This window comes from Cavia porcellus, unplaced genomic scaffold, assembly GCF_034190915.1.
Source record: "Cavia porcellus strain 051 isolate PalLab524CR breed Dunkin Hartley unplaced genomic scaffold, mCavPor4.1 scaffold_1, whole genome shotgun sequence".
Lineage (NCBI taxonomy): Eukaryota > Metazoa > Chordata > Mammalia > Rodentia > Caviidae > Cavia > Cavia porcellus.
The window spans coordinates 127,721,091-127,741,459 of NW_026947484.1; the positions used below are offsets into that span (position 1 = coordinate 127,721,091).

At 36.6% G+C, this 20,369-nt stretch overlaps 1 protein-coding gene across 9 annotated transcripts in view; it reads left to right on the forward strand.

Annotated features, from left to right (window-relative positions):
* The window catches only part of Ntng1 (netrin G1), a 315,523-nt gene that overhangs the window by 169,754 nt on the left and 125,400 nt on the right, over positions 1 to 20,369 (forward strand). For all 9 annotated transcript variants that reach the window (XM_063255137.1, XM_063255158.1, XM_063255167.1 and 6 more), the window contains exon 3: positions 8,514 to 9,154. In XM_063255137.1, the coding sequence (XP_063111207.1) occupies positions 8,514 to 9,154 (641 nt within the window). The remainder of the gene's footprint in view (positions 1 to 8,513; positions 9,155 to 20,369) is intronic.

Here is a 20,369-nt window from a genome sequence, read left to right on the forward strand (position 1 = left end):
CAAGTCCGAACCCCAAAGAACTACTGTTTACCTCTTCCTGTTCCTTACATTTATATCATGTCTAATCCTGTCATAAATATTCAGCTGATGTATAAAGTTTTATCAATTCTTCTTTCAAAATACTTCTGTATCTATCTATCTATCTATCTATCTATCTATCTGTCTACATTCTTTCCACCCTCATATTGGCTCAGTGTCTCTAAGAAACTTCCTACTGATAGCAATATTTCTGTCCCCTATTTCATATGGTCTATTCAACACAGACAATAGAAAGAAAATGGAAAGTGAAAATGAGGTCATAGTACACCGCTCTCAAAAAGAAATCTGTTGCATTTAGAGGTCCACACACAACCTTCAGGTATATCCACAATCTCCCAGCTGTCTACCTCGCCAGCATCATCCTATCTGCTTTCTCTAAAGCTTATGATGCTCCAGCAATGATCATTTCAAGATAGTTCCTTCCAAACCCCAAGTTCTACCCAAACTTAGGGTCGGTATTTGTTATCTCATTTGGCTATTATTATCTCCCTTCTAACCTTTGGTCCTAAGATTTATTCTGACTTTTTAGATCTCAATTTAAATGCTGCCTCCTAAAAAATGTCCCTGGCCCATTAAAGTCCTCTCTCTATTTTCTTTCATGGACCAAGTTATTTCCATTAAATTTTTATTTTCATTTATAATTACATAATTATTCATTTGTAGAAACTTCCTCTCCAGCTAAACTATAAGCTTAGTTTAGATGAGGTCTACATTTGTTTTCTTCATCATATTGCACCAAGTATAACAGTGTCTGACGTACACAGATAAACATGTGATTGTTACCTGTGTAATGTAACCTCCACAATAATTCACAAACATTTGTTGTGTTCCTAATCTTGTGTTGTTTCAAATATTTCTAACATTTGATATTGTTTGATTAGTGTCCAATAAAGTATTAATGAATTTGGAAGAGAAGAGTTTGAAAGAAAGAAGGAGGACGAGAATGTTCCTGGTGGGGACAGAACTGCCAGAAACAAACTTGTTTTGCAAACATTTCACTAGAAACCTATTTTTCTGCTTCTCAAGATCAAGTTATCAATTCAGCAGAGAATGCTTTTGGCTTTTCCATATTCTTTCAAAATTGACAGCCTTTTAGCAAATGAGTTTTAAACCAGCCTGGGACTTGCTTTGTCACGTGAGAGAAGGAACAAGTTTTCAAGCAGAAAGTTAGTGCTTTAAGATTCAACACATTGGAACAACTTCTCACACCTCCAGGGTTCAGGCAGTTCTCACTTCCGTGATGCTTGGTCTACCCTTGCTCCTCCCAAGTTGCTTTAACTTCAGTGCTGACCGCTCACTTCTGTTTCGTGCTACTAATTTTCGAGGGTTCTGGTCTGTTTGATGTCCATCCACAGGACAAAACATAAAGCATTGATGGCCAAGGAAACAACTTTTAAAAAGAGATTTCCACATCATGTACAATAACTGTACCTTTATATGATGATTTTATGTAGCATTCCTTTTCAATTTTACTTGGTTCTGCTAATGTTTATTTCTTCTCTATACAGCAAAGTAATAATTCTAATTGCTATATAGGAATCTGTTCTTGTGACTTGTGGCTTGAGAATGTATTTGGCTTCTTAGAAATGTGATCTTTTTGACCTCTTAGCCTTCTTTAGCTTGGAAATCCTAACTATAATCCTCTGCAGGGATTTACACAGGTTTCTATTATGGCCTATAATCTGTGATATGGCTTCCAGTATTCTCATTGCAGAAAAGGTTAAGCTTTTGCGTCTTTATTTTTTGAGTAAAAAAGTCCACAAGGTATTAGTATTGTCATGGTACAGATGGAAACAGGCTACAACTTCAATCATGCCATAAGCTTGTGTCTGTGCTGGGGAAGAAACTTCATGATGAACAAAGGGTTCCATTATAAAAGTGAGCAGTCACTTTTCAACTCCAAAATTATGAAAACAAAATTCTTTTACCTTCTACTACTCTTAGGATAGCCATATTTTCAAAGCTAAAGTTTGAGACTAATTCTCTGACAAACACATAGCAACAGCCTTAGAATATCTAATATTAGGACAGTCTCACAGTATATATTTCACACTGGTACCCACTACAGCAATTAGCACAGCTGGATGCAAGTTAGATTGCACTGCCACTTTTGAGAGTTTGGTACTTTATGTCCTAAAGGTCAATGAACAATCAGAAACAGGCTGCCCTGTGGGTGTTCCTTTCTGAGGAGGCAAAGTCTCTACCTGTGGCTAAGGTCAGCTAGGCTCATCAGTACGTCTACATATAGTGTGGCTACCAATGTTTATCTTTCAGATTTGTGTAAGAGAAATCCACTATCTTACATTACATGTCCTCTGGTTCTGACATCCCTCTGCTTCTCCCAAGTGCCCTGGAAAAGCTATGAGACATAAAGGAGTTGATTCCGCATGATCTGTGAACATCAGCTCCCATGCTCAGAAGTAACATTGGTGTCTTTAGAAATGCAATAAAAAAATTCTTATACATTATAGTCAAGAAAAACTTGGGCTTACACAGACGAAGGCCAAAGAGGATTGGCCGGGATGCTCCAAGAAGAGCCTAGGAATGGAAAACCCTTTCATTGAAACTGCCATCTCTGATGTAAAAGGATCAGTCCCCACCTCCTGGAGACTGTCTTGCTTGGTCACCTTTCTGGGGGAAGCAGTGAAAGAGAAAGGCAGCCATCTGCTTAAATTAATGCTCCAGCCTGGCAGTGAAAGCACACTGGGCTCACATCTTATTCCTCTGAGGAGAAGCAGTAGGTTGGCTACTAGTTTCTGCGTTCTTTTAAAGGCCTTATTGTAGTGAAGCCCTGATGGTGTCTATTTCAGAATTCAGAAGGACCAGGTTAGGAGTGCTGGCCCAGAATACTGTTTCTTGCCTTTGTGTCATTTTTGACTGTCACTTATCAATAAAGTAAGAAAAGATTTACTGGATGCAAATGGATAGAGACTTCTCTGGCTCAGGTTTTCAGCACCACTTTGAGTGTTAGCCCAGGATACTTCTCACTACCACTTGTAGACACTCTGGTGTGGCTGTCACTGACAGTCAGAAGGAAATCTCCCTGAGAATTGCTTCATTTCCAATGCCATTTTCAATTGTTTATCAGTAGTTAAAACTTGATAGGGCAAAAGTCAAAGTGACAATAGCCTCAAATTTTACATTCATATTGATTGTACAGGATTTTTTTAAACTTTAAGAAGGTCCCTAAATATTACATGAAAGGACTTTTTTTAGAAGTGTCATTTGTCATAAGGAAGACAACTTCCATCAACAAAAACAGTGAAAAATACATCTCCAATTTTATATAGGGCTCTAATTCTGGAAGCACATTAACAAACAATAACAACATTTTGCTTTGGCTACAAATTGCTAATTAATAACTAATTTTAATTCTCCCAGAGGTAAAGTATTAATATTTTTAAATGAAATTTAACACCATAATCTTCTAATTACTATAAAAATAATAGCACCAATATCTACATAATTATCTAGGCATCTCTTTGTGGTGTAAATATTATCTACCTAGTCATAAATATTTTCATCTTTGTCCATAGACAATGAGCTAGGGATCTGTTGCTTGTAGAATTAGATTAAGATATACTAAAGGCTGCCTGCTGGCCACAAAATAATTACTCACACTTGCTAATGCCTAAATCTGTTAGATTTAGCTGTGTGAAGTGTTCTTTGCTTTCATAAGTAGGGAAAAGTTGCTTTTTTCTTATATAAATTTCATTGTTGATGTTATTAAAAAGGATTAGGTGGGGCTGAAGTAGGTGAAAATGTAATTGAGTTAATCTCTTTAATGAGAATTATTTTCATATTGATAATTCTCTATAACAACAGTATTATGAATCACACCCATAAGAAATATTTACACTCAATATTTTTGCATATAATCTCTTCTTTAGCCGTCTCTATCACTAATGGTAAGATTTTCAATTTCAGCTTTCTTCTTTTCGTCCTTCTTTCTTACCTAACATGCTGAGACCAGAGTGACACCCCACCATTTTTTTTTTTTTTTTGCTATACTCCATTAATTTTCTCACAGTGCTGTTGTCTCTTGGAAAATTGTGTTAATGGTAATCAAATCATGCTCTAAAAGACTATGAGTGCTATGAAAAATGGAAAATTGTCCAATCGATTTTCTTTATTTTCCTTTGTTCTCTGTTATGTACAATTATTAGGTGTAATTTCTCATTTCAAATGATTTGTTTATCCATCAATTGCAACAATTTTTCATGCTGCTGAAAATATCACTAAGAGTAGAGACAGATGAAGGACGAAATTGTCATTCTAATCAACCTTCTCTGATCATCTCCAGTGTGACTTGGAAATTGTTCTTTATCTGCTCAAATGTCATGTTATCAGAGAGACCTTCTCTGACCTCCCAATATAAAATTACAAACACCATTCCTTCCCCAGGGCATCTCCCTTTCATTGGCTTTATTTTTTCCATAGTCATTATTTCTATGTAACATTATAAAGCACTATGTTCATTTTTATCTCATCCAACTGGGGCAGAAATGCCAAACAAAGCAAGGACCTGTATTTTGGTACCTAAAGTGCCAAGACAAGCATCTTAAATTCTGTAATATAGTAGGCAGTCAATATTTACTGAATGCAGGAGATTTTTTCTTTCATCATTCAGTTGCCTAAAGCATCATATTTGTGTGAAGCTGGTTGTCCCACTGAGTCGCAGGTCACAGGTACCCCAACCTGGAGAACAGAAGCAGAGATAGAGTATTTTCTGTGTCCATGTCTCCATTAAAGCTTAAAAGTGGGATATGAGATGGTACCTGACCTCCACACATTTACAGTTTTCAGAATAGGTACTATTTATATTAATATATAAGCATGAGTCAGTAAATTCAGAAGGGACTTCATAGTCAACAAAGTTTTTGAAATTGGTGTTTACAAAAAAAAGAAAAAAACTAAGCAAGTCATCTCCAACACATGATAATATTCATTAGGTCTAAGAAGGGTTTTACTAAAACTCATTTGACATTAGACATTAGATATTTCTTTCTACTAACCAATGCTTATTCCAAGGCAGGACAATGCAAGTAATTCCATTGACTCTTGTGTATTGAACAGACCAGGGCAGGGGTAGGTAGAGGAACTCTTCTTACAACTTTACTATGTGATCTCAGGCACATTCCTTAATACTTTTTATGCCTCAGATTCTCCCTCTGTGAAGTAGGAATAAGAGATTTTCAGGTATCTGAAAAATGCCCAGCACGTAAGGACTAATAGTAGGTGGACATTACCAAATCCCTTTCATGGAATACAGGAGTTAATGCCTATTAGATATTTTCAGAGATATTTTTTAAGATAGGTCTGCTAGTGTTGACTTATATCCATAATCAGCTGAATGTGGCTCCTCCTCATCAGTCCCAGCATTTCGCCCGGCTCCAAATAGCTCTGGAGCCATAGACTGGAGGCAACAATGCCTGTCTTTCAACACAGCTTAATACAAATATATAGTCCTACAAAGCTGATTCCCTTTTCTCCATGCTCATGATCTCAGATGAAAACTCTTTCATTAGAAGGAAGATGGTAATGTCCAAGCTAATGATTGTACAGATGGCTACATACTGACAAATTTTGAAGTAATCATATTTTTTCAGTAAATTCCAAATAGAGGTGCAATTTGTATAAATCTGACCCCTTCCAGTAAAATGCACATTTACATATATTTAGAATTTATAAATCCTGACAGATTCTACAATATTTATAGCCCTCCATAAAAAGCCTTTGCCAGTTTGCAGAGCTTTACATTTGGCTCTCTAGCATGCTCAAGAGAGTTTAAATAATAATAAATTTAGTGATTTATTCCACCTGGAACAGAAACATATCCCCCCACCCCCAGCCCAACCCATGCTCATTTTGAAGGGGATATCTATAAATAGTGTCACAGACGCTGGGATCAGGAATAGGGAATTGAAATTTGAGAAAGAAGTATAGAAACATTTCCATTATCACTGATTTCTTGAGTGTATTTTTAAAACAGTTCTGTTCCTCAAATAATGTACCGTCTCTTCTTTCTCCTGCCTCATCTCAATTATACTTTAGTCTCCCAAACCTGTTGCCAGCTTTAGGATTCAATTGCATTAATGGGCAAGAGAGAGAGAGTATTAGCTGACTAGGTAGAAGAAATCTACCTCTGGGGAGGCCATAGCAATTCTCCAACATTCATCTAATATTTCATGCGAGTCAGCAGGTAACTGAACATCAATATGTAAAGTGTAGATTCATTATTTGAGACCAACTTATGCATCCAACAGGTATGAAAATCTCACAATTCATGAAAAAAAAAAAAAGAAAAGAATCCAACTGTAATTCCAAAAGAAAGGCTAAGGAAATACCAGATCGTGGATTCTTTCATCCATCCCTGCGCATAATTCATAGGACTGAATAAGAAAGAAACATAGTATTTCTCCCTTTACCCATTTGTAGTTTCACTTTTCATGTTTCAATTACCCATTTTTACTGGGGTCAAAAACTATTAACTGGAATATTTTAGAAATAAGTGATTTGTACATTTTGAATTATGCATTACCACTATTATCTGCTCCATCCAATCTTAGGTATAAATCACTCCTCTGTCCGGTGTATCCACTTTGTATATGCACTCCTTATTCACTTTGAATCAGCTCAGCTGTCCTCAGCAAGCAGCTATCACCAAGTTCCAGTGTTGCTTTCATTCATTCACATCATATCATCATTGCAGACATTGTCTCAGCTCACATCATCACAAGAAGAATGAGTACAATCTCTCTTCAGAGAGTGACCATGTTCACATAACTTTATTACAGTATATTGTTGTTAGCATTCTATTATATTATTACTTACTGTTATTAGTCTCTTAGTGTGCCTAATTTGTAGATTATACTTTATCACAGGTAAGGAACCATAAAAAAAAACATTCATTGGGGTTCTTTGACCAGGTTTCCTGTACATATTCAGGTCCCTTAGGGTGGGACCTGAATAGTGGACCCCATTATTTTTTAAAACAAAATAAACATAAATCTGGAAGCCAATCATTCTCCAGAGAATCTTCTGATGAAATCTGAGAGTAGGCATTTAGTGCAGGGAAGCAGGATAATATCTTGTGAGATGACAAAGGAATTTATTTTCAGCTTTTTGTTTGGGCTATAAAGGAAGTACCCTTTGTCAGAGGAATCATGATGATGATGATGATGTTGATGATAATGATACAAATAATTACCATCTGTGGAGAGCAGCCTATGGACTGGCACAGTGTAATAAACATGCATGTGGCTAAAGGTTGGTGTATAACACCCTCCTAATTGAGTGAAATTGGCCCTCCACATCTAGAGGTTCTGTATCCACAGAATTCCATCAATAGTAGATTGAAAATATTGAGAAAAATAATTCAGAAGGTTCCTAAAAGCAAAATTTGAATTTGCCATGTGCTGAGCATTACGTTGAATTATGTGAATGAAGAGATGAAAGATGTGCCCTGCTGTAGCATTCGGCTGCTTCCCAGTTCTTCATCCTTCCCTAGCACTCCTTGTTCGAGCATTGCTCACCTTTTTCTCCTGTTCGCTGTGGAAGCCAGTCAGACCTTTGGCAGTTGGGTCAATTCCCTTTAAAAAGTACCATATAACAACTCTGCATAGAATTTACATTGTATTGTATTCTAAAGATGATTTATACTTTAAAGTTTAATGCAAATACTAAGCCATTTTATATGAGACTTGAGCAAAAACAGATTTTGATATCCATATGGGTCCTGAAACCAATCCCTTGTGGATATTGAGAGATAGCCATAGTGAGTTTTCTTGTCCTGACAACTTGGGACATAACCCCAACTCCAAGACTTTCTTGAGAAATCCTCTTATCTCTAGTTAATAGAGTGGCAGATGTTTGGACCAAGCCCCAGAGCCCGGAGTGTACCACATTTTAATGATTTGTGGTGAATAAAGTAAATGTTTTAAAACCAGACTTTATGAAGCAGGGAAGCAGTTAAGTATGATGGATTAAAGGCAAAGCCAAGAGCAGCTGAACATTGGACGGGGATATTGTTCCCAAACAGGACACAGGTGTCCATGTTCCTGGCCAATTCTGAAGCCCTGCTTGGAAAATGCCTTTTTAAAGAATAATGCTCTTAAGGAATGTCCTTGAGGCAGGGAAGAAATTCCCTTGCTTTGCCTCTTTCTAAGAGGAAGCAGAACTACTGAACTGTTAGACAGTTGCTCTGTGTCTTTGTGCTCCTGTGACCACATTATGGGTCTAACACATATGGGATAAATAAGCTGTTTTCATTTCTTAAAGCCCCTGGAAGAAAACAAGACAAGAAAATTACCATATTGCTTCTTTAAAGCTATTAAATAGGAGAATCTGGCTAGGGCAAATAAAAGTGATTACTAAAAACTTTTTTTCTCTTTCTTAGCCTCTTAGCAACAGCAATATGGCAAGACTTGTGTCAAATTAGTGTTTTGATGCACCCTCTTTTTCTTCTTCCATAGGGCAACCCCTACATGTGCAATAATGAGTGTGACGCAAGTACCCCTGAGCTGGCACACCCCCCTGAGCTGATGTTTGATTTTGAAGGAAGACATCCCTCCACGTTTTGGCAGTCTGCTACTTGGAAGGAATACCCCAAGCCTCTCCAGGTTAACATCACTCTATCTTGGAGCAAAACGATTGAGCTCACAGACAACATAGTTATTACTTTTGAATCGGGGCGTCCAGACCAAATGATCCTGGAGAAATCTCTTGATTATGGACGAACATGGCAGCCCTATCAGTATTATGCCACAGATTGCTTAGATGCTTTTCACATGGATCCGAAATCTGTGAAGGATTTATCACAGCACACAGTCTTAGAAATCATTTGTACAGAAGAGTATTCCACGGGGTATACAACAAATAGCAAAATAATTCACTTTGAAATCAAAGACAGGTTTGCATTTTTTGCTGGACCTCGGCTACGGAATATGGCTTCTCTCTACGGCCAGCTGGATACAACCAAGAAACTCAGAGATTTCTTTACTGTCACAGACCTGAGGATAAGGCTGTTGAGACCAGCTGTTGGGGAGATATTTGTAGACGAGCTTCACTTGGCACGCTATTTTTACGCAATCTCAGACATAAAGGTGCGAGGAAGGTAAGAAAACCGCGGTTCACCTTGAATGGGAAATGGGTGTGGCCAAGGAAAACTCCAGTGTGGTGCTCTGACAGCTACAGAGTGACAGTTGTCAAGTTCTAGACTGCACTTTCTCAGGAAAGCTAGTGCAGAGGTAGATTCTGAATGTATCTGTGACCCTTTGTACTCAGCAGTAATTTGTGATCCAAGGCCTGTTGCCACTGGACTTGGCTAGAATCTATAATTTTTTCTTTGAAAATTCACCTTACTAAATAAATAACACATAAAAATATCTTCTTTAAGACAAAGAAACTCCTCAGGTCAGGAGGTGGTTTTTAAATCATTAAGGCAATGAAGTCAGGGGTAGCACAGTCAGTTGCTCTAAAAGGGGCTAAAGAAAAAGAAATATATCTTATGTTTTTGAACATAAAAGAGAAATGTAACAAGGTACCAAAACCTGATAATAGTGTACTGAGCAAAAGAATCTCAAAATGCATGCTATATTTATTTAAATTTATTATATCAAAATTGAAGCATTGAAGAAGCAATGCATTTGTTAAAGAAACTCAAACTCTACTTGCGTTTTATTGGTGACTCTTTTATTGAAATGATATGCTATATTTGAAGTATGGACTTGAGTTGCACACTCTTCAATTTGTAGGTGAATGAACGATGGACTAGAGTTGGAAATTAATGTACATAGCCAGGAATACCCTTAGTTTTGGTATGCCAGAAACACAACTGAGTTTCTAAGAATTTTGAAGATATTTAAGTGAAACACTTGAGGAATGAGAACCTCTCCACACTGAGGTTTTTAACCAGCTTTTTAATCATGGCATATTATCAAATAGCCAGCTCACTAGGGAGTAAATGGGAAGACCTAAATAGTGGAGTTATAGCAAATGGGGAGAAGGAACCAAAGGACAGGCAAAGCAATAATCACCCTAAAAATCCCACGAGCTCTAAGTAAAAAAAAAAACTAAAGATAAGGATATAAACAGTGCATCTATCATGTATGTAAGTAATTAAATAATGTAAACATAATAAAACAGGATTAATTCAGTGTGCTGACCTTCAACCTTTTCAGGGAAAGACTAGTCCTCAGAAAATGGAGCTGTTGAGATTTTCTGGTCTTTTAGTTTCCTCTTGTATGTTGCCAGAGGAATAAAAGGCCCCTGCTGTTAAGCTCAGAGCCATGACGGGCACACAGGGTATGTGGTGTGACCATTCAGAGTGCTGTCAGAAGCTTCAGGGGCACAGCTGCAGAAGTAGCAGTAATGAATGGCCATCTGCTTTGTTCTAGCTTTGTGTTCTCCATGGAAGAGTCAAGAATCTTTAGCTTTTAACCAAAATCTTAGTCATAGATAATGAAGATATCTCTAAAGCAAAATGGCATTTTTGAGAGAAATGTGCACTGACCTGTGTATATCTGTGTTGAGTGAAGAGGTTCCAGGTAACAGAGAACAGCTTATAATATTAGTAGGGGTCCATAGTAAGGGGGATATGTTGTCTGAAATATAAGTCCGCTGTTTATAATAAAATGCAGTAATTATTTTCAGAAGCGCTGTAGTAAAAGATACCAATTCCAGTATCTGATGATTTCGGTCATTTGATATAGGAAAATAATTATTGATGTTATTACTAACATTAGCACATGAAAATCAATGATTCACATTCAATACTGTAGAGACTAAAGGTCAGTATTATAGATTAAGGTTTGAATTTAAACCCTACTGTGACCTATATTGTTAGATTAAATTCACAAAAATTAGTTTCCTGACAGATTGAGAAATCCTTAATCTGAGCACAAAACGTGCCATAGACCAAATTTCCCTAAACACACTCATTTACCACTGTTAAGAAGCCAATCTTCAGAAGCTGTTTAGTTGGGAAATAACCATCATGGAGGCTTTTTTAAAATTCAGTATTTATTTTTCTTTCCTCTGATTATATTTAAAAGGTATAAACTGCATTTAAATGACAAAGGTGTTTTTACACATTTTCCATTGAAACCAGACAACCCATCTCTAAGGGTGACATGTTAGAAGTGCAGAATCCCTTCAGATTACCATTTTTCTTTTGTCTCTCATTCTGGTAGTGTCCTCCAACTGCACTTCAGCAGTTCAGAGGAGCTCGCAGGAGCCCTTGTCTATTCTCTGGGACTCACCTCCACTGTCTTTTCCTGTTCACCTGTCAACTGAAAGCTGATGAGAAGCAGCTGGGCAAAAGAGAAAGGTCCAGCAGAGGTGAACCTTTCCATAAGTTCCATTTCTGTCACCTCCACACTCTGTCCAAATTCCTCAGGGCAAAACTGATGCTGGCATGTGCTGCACCAGACACCAGATGGCCTGAATATTTTTAGTCTTAGGGGAGGGACTAAAGAGGCAAGGCCTGATGGCTCGGGCGTGTCTCCAGCTTTTAAGTTATATAAGGAAGATCTGCTCATGATGGAACCACTAAAGGGAAGGCTGAGCAATACCCTAGTTCACAATGCCTTTCAGCGTGCTATGATTATTTACCCTTGAAATTTCTGCAGGCCTAATCAACTATGCCATCTTTTATACTACATAGCACCTTTAGAAGGTTGAATATTATCTGATGATTTCTGAAAGATTTAAAAATTCCTCTTCACAGCTGTCATAAACATAAATTTTCCAAAGTGTAACGTGTAACTGAGGGCTTGATTTCCTGTATCACAGCCAGCATTCCATGAAACAACTGCACCTTGTTACATGTCTGTGCACATTGGTAGCTGATAATGATGTTTTTTCACTTGTCACTTCCAACACCACCCCCACCAAAATGCAGAAACTGATAAGAGTTATTTTGGGAGAACGGAATGGAAATCAGACGTAAATATCCACAAAATAGTTGACATAGCTCTCCAAATTTTTTATTTCGAAATATTAATATATTAAACAACAATATTTTGTGACCTTTTAAATTGATTGACTATAAATTTCAATTCTCTATTTCTTTATATATGTATTTTAAACTGTTTTGTTTGATGTAAAAATGTTTTGATTGTTGTTTTATTAATGCATCATTTATGTTCTTTTTAGCATGTGATACAATACACCTGATTCATGTTTTACTGATAACAAAAACTATAATCTTATCAAACTTATTCTTCTTTTGCTACAGTTTATTTTGCTTTCATTTATACCTCATTATATGATTACTAAGATAATGGAGGAAAATGAGGAAACATTGCTATTAGCAATCTCAGCAACTCCGTGGTACTTACATTGTTCAATAAAACTAATAATCTTCATGGACTAATTCTGACTTATGGATGTCCTGCTTCAGTAAATCAGGGTGATTTTCTCTAGTGAATAATAGACAAGTCCGTGTGCCAGTGCCTTAATTAAAGAGCAGCTCTCTTAGTCTTGATCTCATTTTAATTTACAGGGCAATACTACAATAATATCACTAATGGAAGGTACATTAAAGGGCATCAAGTAGCATTAACTGTATTAAATTATGGTACTTGTGTTAATTAACTGCTGAAGCAAGATGGTGCTAATGGCCAAAAAGGTTGTCTAGTGCATAAATAAAATCTACCCAGATGAAGGGTAAGAGGAAAGATGAAGAGTAGTTGTTTGTTCTGAACATCTTTTCATACAGGTGGGGGGTAAATTCAAAAGCTGTTAAATGTACATAATGTCCCAAATGTTTCTTGTCTGCACAATTGGAAGTTTTGATATTTAAGTAATTTTGTTTCTTTCTAAGCTTCCAAAACTAAACTAATTAAAAAGGTGGCCACTTTAGTTTTTAGATGCTTATATTACATTAGACTATTCACTAAACGTTCTGTATTGTTTCTCCAAGGTGAACAGTTCAATTTTTTAAATCTGAAAGATAATTATTAAATCTGATAATATGCTCACATCAGCAGTAAACTCCCTGTCTTTGTACCAAAGATAATAGGCAATCTGTGTTCACAACAAGAACTTTAAAACAGAATTAAAAGTGTTTTTCTCAGTGACCTAAAAAACTAATCAACGACTCTTTAACTCACCTTTTTACAAACTATTCCCAAAGGTAATCATCTCGCTTTTTTCAGTATTTGTGTTTATTAATTTCTTGTGCCTGGCAGTGTCCACTCGGGCTCCTTTATAGATGATTAGCTGTCAAAGTAATAAAAACAGTAATCTGCCCTCATCTTAAGGTTAACTTTCCATAGTTTTACTTGCTCAGGTCCAAAATTTTAAAAAGAAAATTCTGGAAATAAGCAGTCATAAGTTTGAAATAAACTTTATTATGCAATATTTTTATAATTATGCTCTTTTATTATTAGTTACTTTGTTAGTCACTGTGCCTAATTTACAAATTAAATTTTATTGTAGGCATATATATATGAATATGTTTGTGAAAAAATGTAGTAGGTATGTCTGAGGTGTGGTGCTATATGTGATTGTAGGCATCCACAGAAGACATAGAAAGTATCTCCCTAAGGGAATAGAAGGATCTGAGTATTTTTTGCCTTTTCTGTCTCATTGCTTAACTTCATGAAAGAAGGCTATAGCTGTGCATGGCGCTGTATACCTGTAATCCCAGCAGTCTGGGAGGCTGTGGCAGGAGGATTGCAAGTCTGAGCATAGTCTGGCAAACTCAGTGATTTAGGAAGACCCTGCCTCAAAGTGAAAAATACAAAGAGCTGGGATATACATTGGTGTGAAGACTCTGGATTTAGTATTCGTTATTACAAAAGGAAGAAAAGAAGAAAAAACATCAGCACAGAAGCTTCATCCATCAAACAATCTTTTCACCTGGCTTCTGACCCACTCAGAACTACGCTCTCCTTTACCTGATTACAGGGTCTGGAGAGAATGAGAGGCCTGGCTTCCCTGCCTGGGCAGCCAGAGTGAGAAAGGGCCCTGCATGCTCGTTCTCAGAGGGAGTCACATGCACAGCCAGAAACCCTTACTGTTTGAAAGCCACCTTCTTGGTATTTGCTGTAAATAGGACACGGTGAAACTCACATTGATTTCTTGAGGCAAAGCCTCTAAGTGGTTAAAGCCAAAATTTTTGACATCAGCTAAGCACTAGTACTTGAGGATATTTAAAAATATAAAAGTAGCAGTGCTTTTTTCAAATTGCTTGAAAAACCATGTAATGCAGAAGTGATTTGCTAATTACAAAAGACATACCAGTTTTCTGCAAGTTCTCCAAATGTCTTTTTCAACCACAATTCAAAGAAATCTACCAAAATATTTACTTTTCACCCTTCATATAAGAGGCATCCAGCAAGATACTTTGAAATCATTGAGCTTGGAGTTTAGTCATTCTTTCCCAATTAGTTCTGATTACTAGGACTGGGTTTCACTACCACTTAACAGATTCTGCTTCCATTTTTTCTGTCATCGATAAACACTTAATCTCCACCCTGGGACAGATGACAGATGCTAATTTAGACGTGGACATATGGAGATGAACGAGACATAGTCCTTGTTCTAAAGGATCTCACATTTGGGAGGGGTAGAAACGTGCTTAAAAAATGACAATGTTGGCAAAGTGATGCTACATTTTTTTTGCTAAAACAAATGTCTTGAATCTGAGAACTTTATAAAGATAATAGGTTTACTTATCTCACAGTTCACAGAGCGGTGGCCTTCTTGCTGGCAGAGTCGAGGCAGCACAGGGTATCACATGTTGTAGGACCTGAAAGGTAAATCTCTTCTGGTTTCTCGTCCTCTTCTTATACAGCCACCAATATTCTATCATGGGAGCTCTAGCCTAGGAATTTGTAGTTGTGTTCCTTTCCAACAGCCTCATCGCTAAACACCGTAGATGAGTTTTTTCTTATTGTTTCTCCTTCTTAATACCTCACACTACGGATTAAATTTCAGCACATAGACTTCTTGGAGGCACATTCAAGCCATAGCTAAACTGTTGCATGGAGTGCAAGAGCAAAAAAGGAGCTACTAGTTTAATATGAGAAGACTAGTAAAACTTTTGATGAGAGTATGACATTTGTATGGTATCTTGAAATGTGTGCTGTACTGTAAGAAGCAGCCAGAACACACTGGGTATCCTAGGCAGAAAAATTATGCATAAAAACAGTAGAGCATGTTAAGGAACTCCAAGTGATGTGAAACTGAAGTCTCAGAAGATGCCTTTCAATATTCTCCCTAGGGACATAGAAGAATACCTACCTCTTGCTCTCAGTGTCCTTCATGTCATAAAAATTAAAAACTACATGGATTCTTACTTATCGATTCAGTGCAGATGAGAAACATTTTAAGGCCATGATAATAGAGGCCATGACAGTGTGACTGTATAGACTGGGAATCTGTAACACTGATTTACTGTGTAGCACCTATAACTCCAAGGTCTGATGGCCAAGTGGAGAGTCTAGAGGAGCTCTCCAAATTCCAAAGAAGCCATCATATGGCAATTATTTGCTTATAATATCAATAGGATTTGCTTATAGTGTCAGTAGGACTTGCTGATTGAGTAAATGGTCTCCCAGAACTGCAGGTATAAATACTGGAAAATAGTGTTTAGTAATTAGTGATTTAGTTGGTTATTTGTGTTGTGCCATTTCAAGTATTTGGAATTCAACTGGAGACCCCAGTTAAGGGATTTCAATCACTGCTTTAGTATTGCAGAAAGCAGTATGAGGTAAAAGAATAATAATAAGAAGAACAGATTTGGAAATTATTATCCTACCCATGGGGAAGTTTAGACAGTGGATGGCACTGATAAAGTTCTGTCCTTTCAGGTGTAAATGACTATGGTTACGGATAGAATTTTCACAAAACCGAGAGGAATACTGTCATTTAAAGGTAATTTCTGGAGGAAATTAAGAAGTATCCTAAGAAGTAGCAGAAAATCAGAGAAAATAATTCAAGTAATCTGAATTGTCCCCATTAAAATGTAAGGAATAACTTACATATGTATATTAATCAGTTTATAAAATTCTTGTCAGCTGCTTTATTTCCCTTAATCCTCAAAAGAAACTTCTGAGACTGACAGATTTGATCCCATTTTACAGATAAGAGCACCAGGGGTGCTTAATGATTTTTTTTCTAGCTTTATACATGATAAAGTGACAAAACCAAGTTGCCACCTCCAAACTATATGCTTTCTCCAAGCTATATGCTCTTGTAGCCGCACTAGCCTCCCATGAGCCTTGTGGATACAGGAGATCCCCAGGGATCCATCTTTCAACAGCAAGAAGGAGTCAACAAATCTTAAGACTCTTTTTCTGAAAGTTCTGAGATTCAGATATTCCATGACTTTTGGCTGCTCGATACCTCATTACAACAGGTTTACATGTTTCTCTTGACTCTAGCTTCCTAGTTTATTTGTGTCAAGTTTCAGATGTACTACTGGGCTAAATTGTTTTATTGTATTGAATCTAGGTATTTTACCTCTAAAATCAAGTTATGGTGTCAGTTTCTCATTTTTGAGAGAAGAGAGTAAATGAGCAGAATTTTCTGGATATTAATATTTCTACCATATTTCTCCATAAATATTTATTGGTAGCTATATCATTAAAAGCTAAAGCAAGTTACATATATTTTTTGGATAAACTTTGATATGCCCTACTGCATTAGCTTCTTTTAAGAAAATTCTTTCTTCAAGTGAGGGCAATCTGCTTTTCCTTTCTACTTCTGGGTATCAGTCCTCATTCTCTTTTATGGAACTATACTGAATAAATGTGCTGCCTCTTTCATATAATATAATTTTGTGAGCTTATAGTCAATAATCTCATTCCCCAGGTCTTTTTTTTCAAGCTAAATGAATATTTAACCATTCCATCATCAAAAATTTAATTTGCTCTTCTTTTAAAGGGAGAATGAAGTCCAGTAAATAAGAATATTCAAATGAAAAGCTTAATAACCACCATTTTTAAAATGTAGACAGTCTAAACCACTGCTATTTAGCTGCAGTGGAAATATTTAGAATAAAGATTTATGGTATGCACCCATTTTAATTGGACAACTGAGTGCCATTTGGATTTGGACCATATTTGTAAATCCTTAGAATTTCTTGAATTATAGAGAGAATACATGCAAAATCAGCTCATTTTCCTTTGCGGACTCTACCATAATAAGCAAAGAATGTGTCTAACAATTCCTTTACTTAAATCATAAACTTCATTAATATGCAAGAAAACAACTCAGTTTAAAAAGTTGTCTCTTTATACTTAATTCCCCAGTGGCAAAGATTTTTCAAGCTACTAGGTAATTAAAAGGAAGATGTCTTCTTTTCAGAAACACATGCTATTTAGGCAAAATACCACATAATTAAGAAATAAAATATTTTTCCCTTTCACTTAACTTAGTTTGTATGGGAAGCTACATCCTGGCTACATCTTTATATGAAGTAGAATCAGGAAGATACTCAGCTCGTCTGATGTGTGAAATGCTGTTCTTTCTCTTAAATCAGTATTTGGCATCTTTTGACAATGATCTTTCTTGTTTTTGTGTTGCTAGGATCAGAGGCATTTTCTGAAACATTCAAAGATTATGGTCATTGGTTGATAATTACTGTAAAATCTTTTTTTGTGGATCTATCTACAATGCTGCAATACAGAAATAATTCCCAACCAGGTGTGATGACATGTACTTGTCCTAGCTACTTGAGAGGTTGAGGCACAAGAATGCCTTGAGCTGAAGAGTTTGAGACCAGTGTAGTATTCAAAGTCAGTAAGAATAAGAGAGAGAGAGAGAGAAAGAGAGAGAGAGAGAGAGAGAGAAAAGGAGGAGGAGAGAAGAGGAAAAAGGAAGGAGGAGAAAAGGTGAAGGGAGGGTGAGAGGAAGGGAGGGAAGAAAAATGGAATGGAAAGGAAGGAAAAGAATGGGAAGGGAAGGGAAGGGAGGAAGAGAAGAGGAGAAGAGAAGAGAGGAGAGGAGAGGAGAGGAGAGGAGAGGAGAGGAGAGGAGAGGGGAGGAGAGGGGAGGAGAGGGGAGGAGAGGGGAAGGGAGGGGAGGGGGGCGGAGGGGAGGGGAGGAGAGAGAAGATAAAAAAAAAGAGAGAAGAGATGATTCCTATTTGTTTTCCAAATACAAGATGAAAAATATTAACGGCTTCGTTTTATTTTGAATCTACAAATTGATGTATTGATTCTATTGGAATTTATCTCTTATTTTGACCTCAGTCATTTTTAGCAGCAGGAATGCTAGTTGAATCAGAACTGTCTGCATTACACATAAATTCATAGTTGCCACTTTTGCCTCCTTTTTGTAGGTAGAAAAACTTATCTAAATAGGTTAATCACTTGGTGGCAAACAGGGAAAGAAAAACTTTCATTTTTGAGGGAATATTAATTTGATTTTGAGCTTCTGCTTGAAAAAATTGACTGAATGTAAGCAGGTTTAAATATGTGACACAGAAGCTCTACAAACCCCCTTGGCCAAAAGATCCTAATCCAGATTGTATTAGATTTACAATAGGTATTATGTTCCTGTGGTTAGGACAATTGACATTGAAAAAAGCTGAGAGCACAGAGGACAAATCATTGAGTTTTCAAAGTCATTGCTTATCATATTTTAGAATAAAGCATTGAGTAGGGTTGGGAAGAACAGGTTCTAGCTCTAGCTGTGTGCAGAACTTTTTTGTAAGGTCAGAGCAAGTAACAGCTACTACAAGCAGAGTGTCTTCATCTACAAGGTGAGAATATTTACCTAGTAAACTTCCACAGAATTACCCTACTTGATGGTCAAACACACCTGAGAAATGTTCACATTATTTCCTTCTAGGACAATCACAATTCTTATTAATATGTTAAAGCCTCTGAGATACTTTAGAGTAAAGAAACAATTCATTTTTAAAAAACTAAAATGTCCCAAACTCACTCATGCAAAAATAACTATGGATACTCTCCATGAACTAGTAGTCACAGAATTTGTGGGAGGAGCAAAGTTCCTTCAAGTACCAACATTATAGGATTCACTGTATAATATAAGAAACAAATGGAAATATCCTCTGTTTTGTGTGTGTGTGTGTGTGTACACTACTTAACAAGCTAAGACAAGATTGATTTTCACAGCAAGGCCTCATTTTAGCTATCAACCACCTATACTGTTAGTACATTAAATGAAAAAGTGACACCATTTTAGGTAAAGATCAGCCTTGATAAGGACTCTCTCTCTCTCTCTCTCTCTCTCTCTCTCTCTCTCCCTCTCTCTTTCTCTCTCTCCACTGTTGCTGTATTTTTTAAACTTAGAGAGTACTGATTTTCTGTAAGAATTATAGGAAATTAAGTACCGATAGGCATTCTTTTGTTATTTTGTTTTTAAGTTGGAGAAGTTATTACAGAAGAGCCAGCAAAGATATGAAAAATGAAATGCCAAGTGGTACAATCTGGTGCATTTTGAGATAAACAGAAATGCTAAAAGCTTTCTATTTCTCCTGTATGTAAGCTACTCAAACTCTAAGTATAGCAATAACTAAAACACATATTTAAATAAAAATGAACATATATATGTATGAATATATATATACATATATGTATGAATATATATATGATATCAAATATGTATATCATTCCATTTGCCCTAGATGATAGTCTTAAGGTGACAGGCTAATTTTACTTAAATGCAAGTTACAGTTCTTTTCCTCCTTAGGACTGTTAATGAATAACAAATTGGAGCCCAGTAAGTCAAAATATGGTATGTAACTAAGTAATATACCTTGTCTAGGAATTGTGTTGCTGTCCTATCAGCTTTTACTCATTTGGTACTACCAGAATATTGACAAAGCAAAGCTGTTACAACATATCAGTGGCATCTATGTGTAATTATAGATCCTCCAGTACTATTTGGAACAGGGAACAGATGGGGGAGGACGGGCCACGAGATGATTGGTGGGCGTCTAAGAGGTCAGAGATTTGGCAGGTTGGAGAGAGACAACATGATGAACTGCTGTATTGAATTTGTGTAGGCAGAGGTACATGTCAAACAGAGTTATAACATTGCAAAATCATTTCTTTTAGAACTAAAAGAAATCACAAAATTTAATCTCATTTCCTCTTTTTCAGATGTGAAACAGAATGGTTAAGTGAATTATTATCCAAAAGAATACTCTTGAATATCTATTGGGGTCTGTGCCTAGAAGCCCAGTCTTTCAAACAAATGCACAGCGAAGGTTCCAAAAATTGAGACAAGTGCTATGAGCTTTAGGGCTCCAGGCAGACCAAAACCCTCTACATAGTTCTTAACTCTGGCAGCTGAGACAGACAGTGTCTCTGGGCAGCCCATATTTATTCAAACAAGAAAGAAGT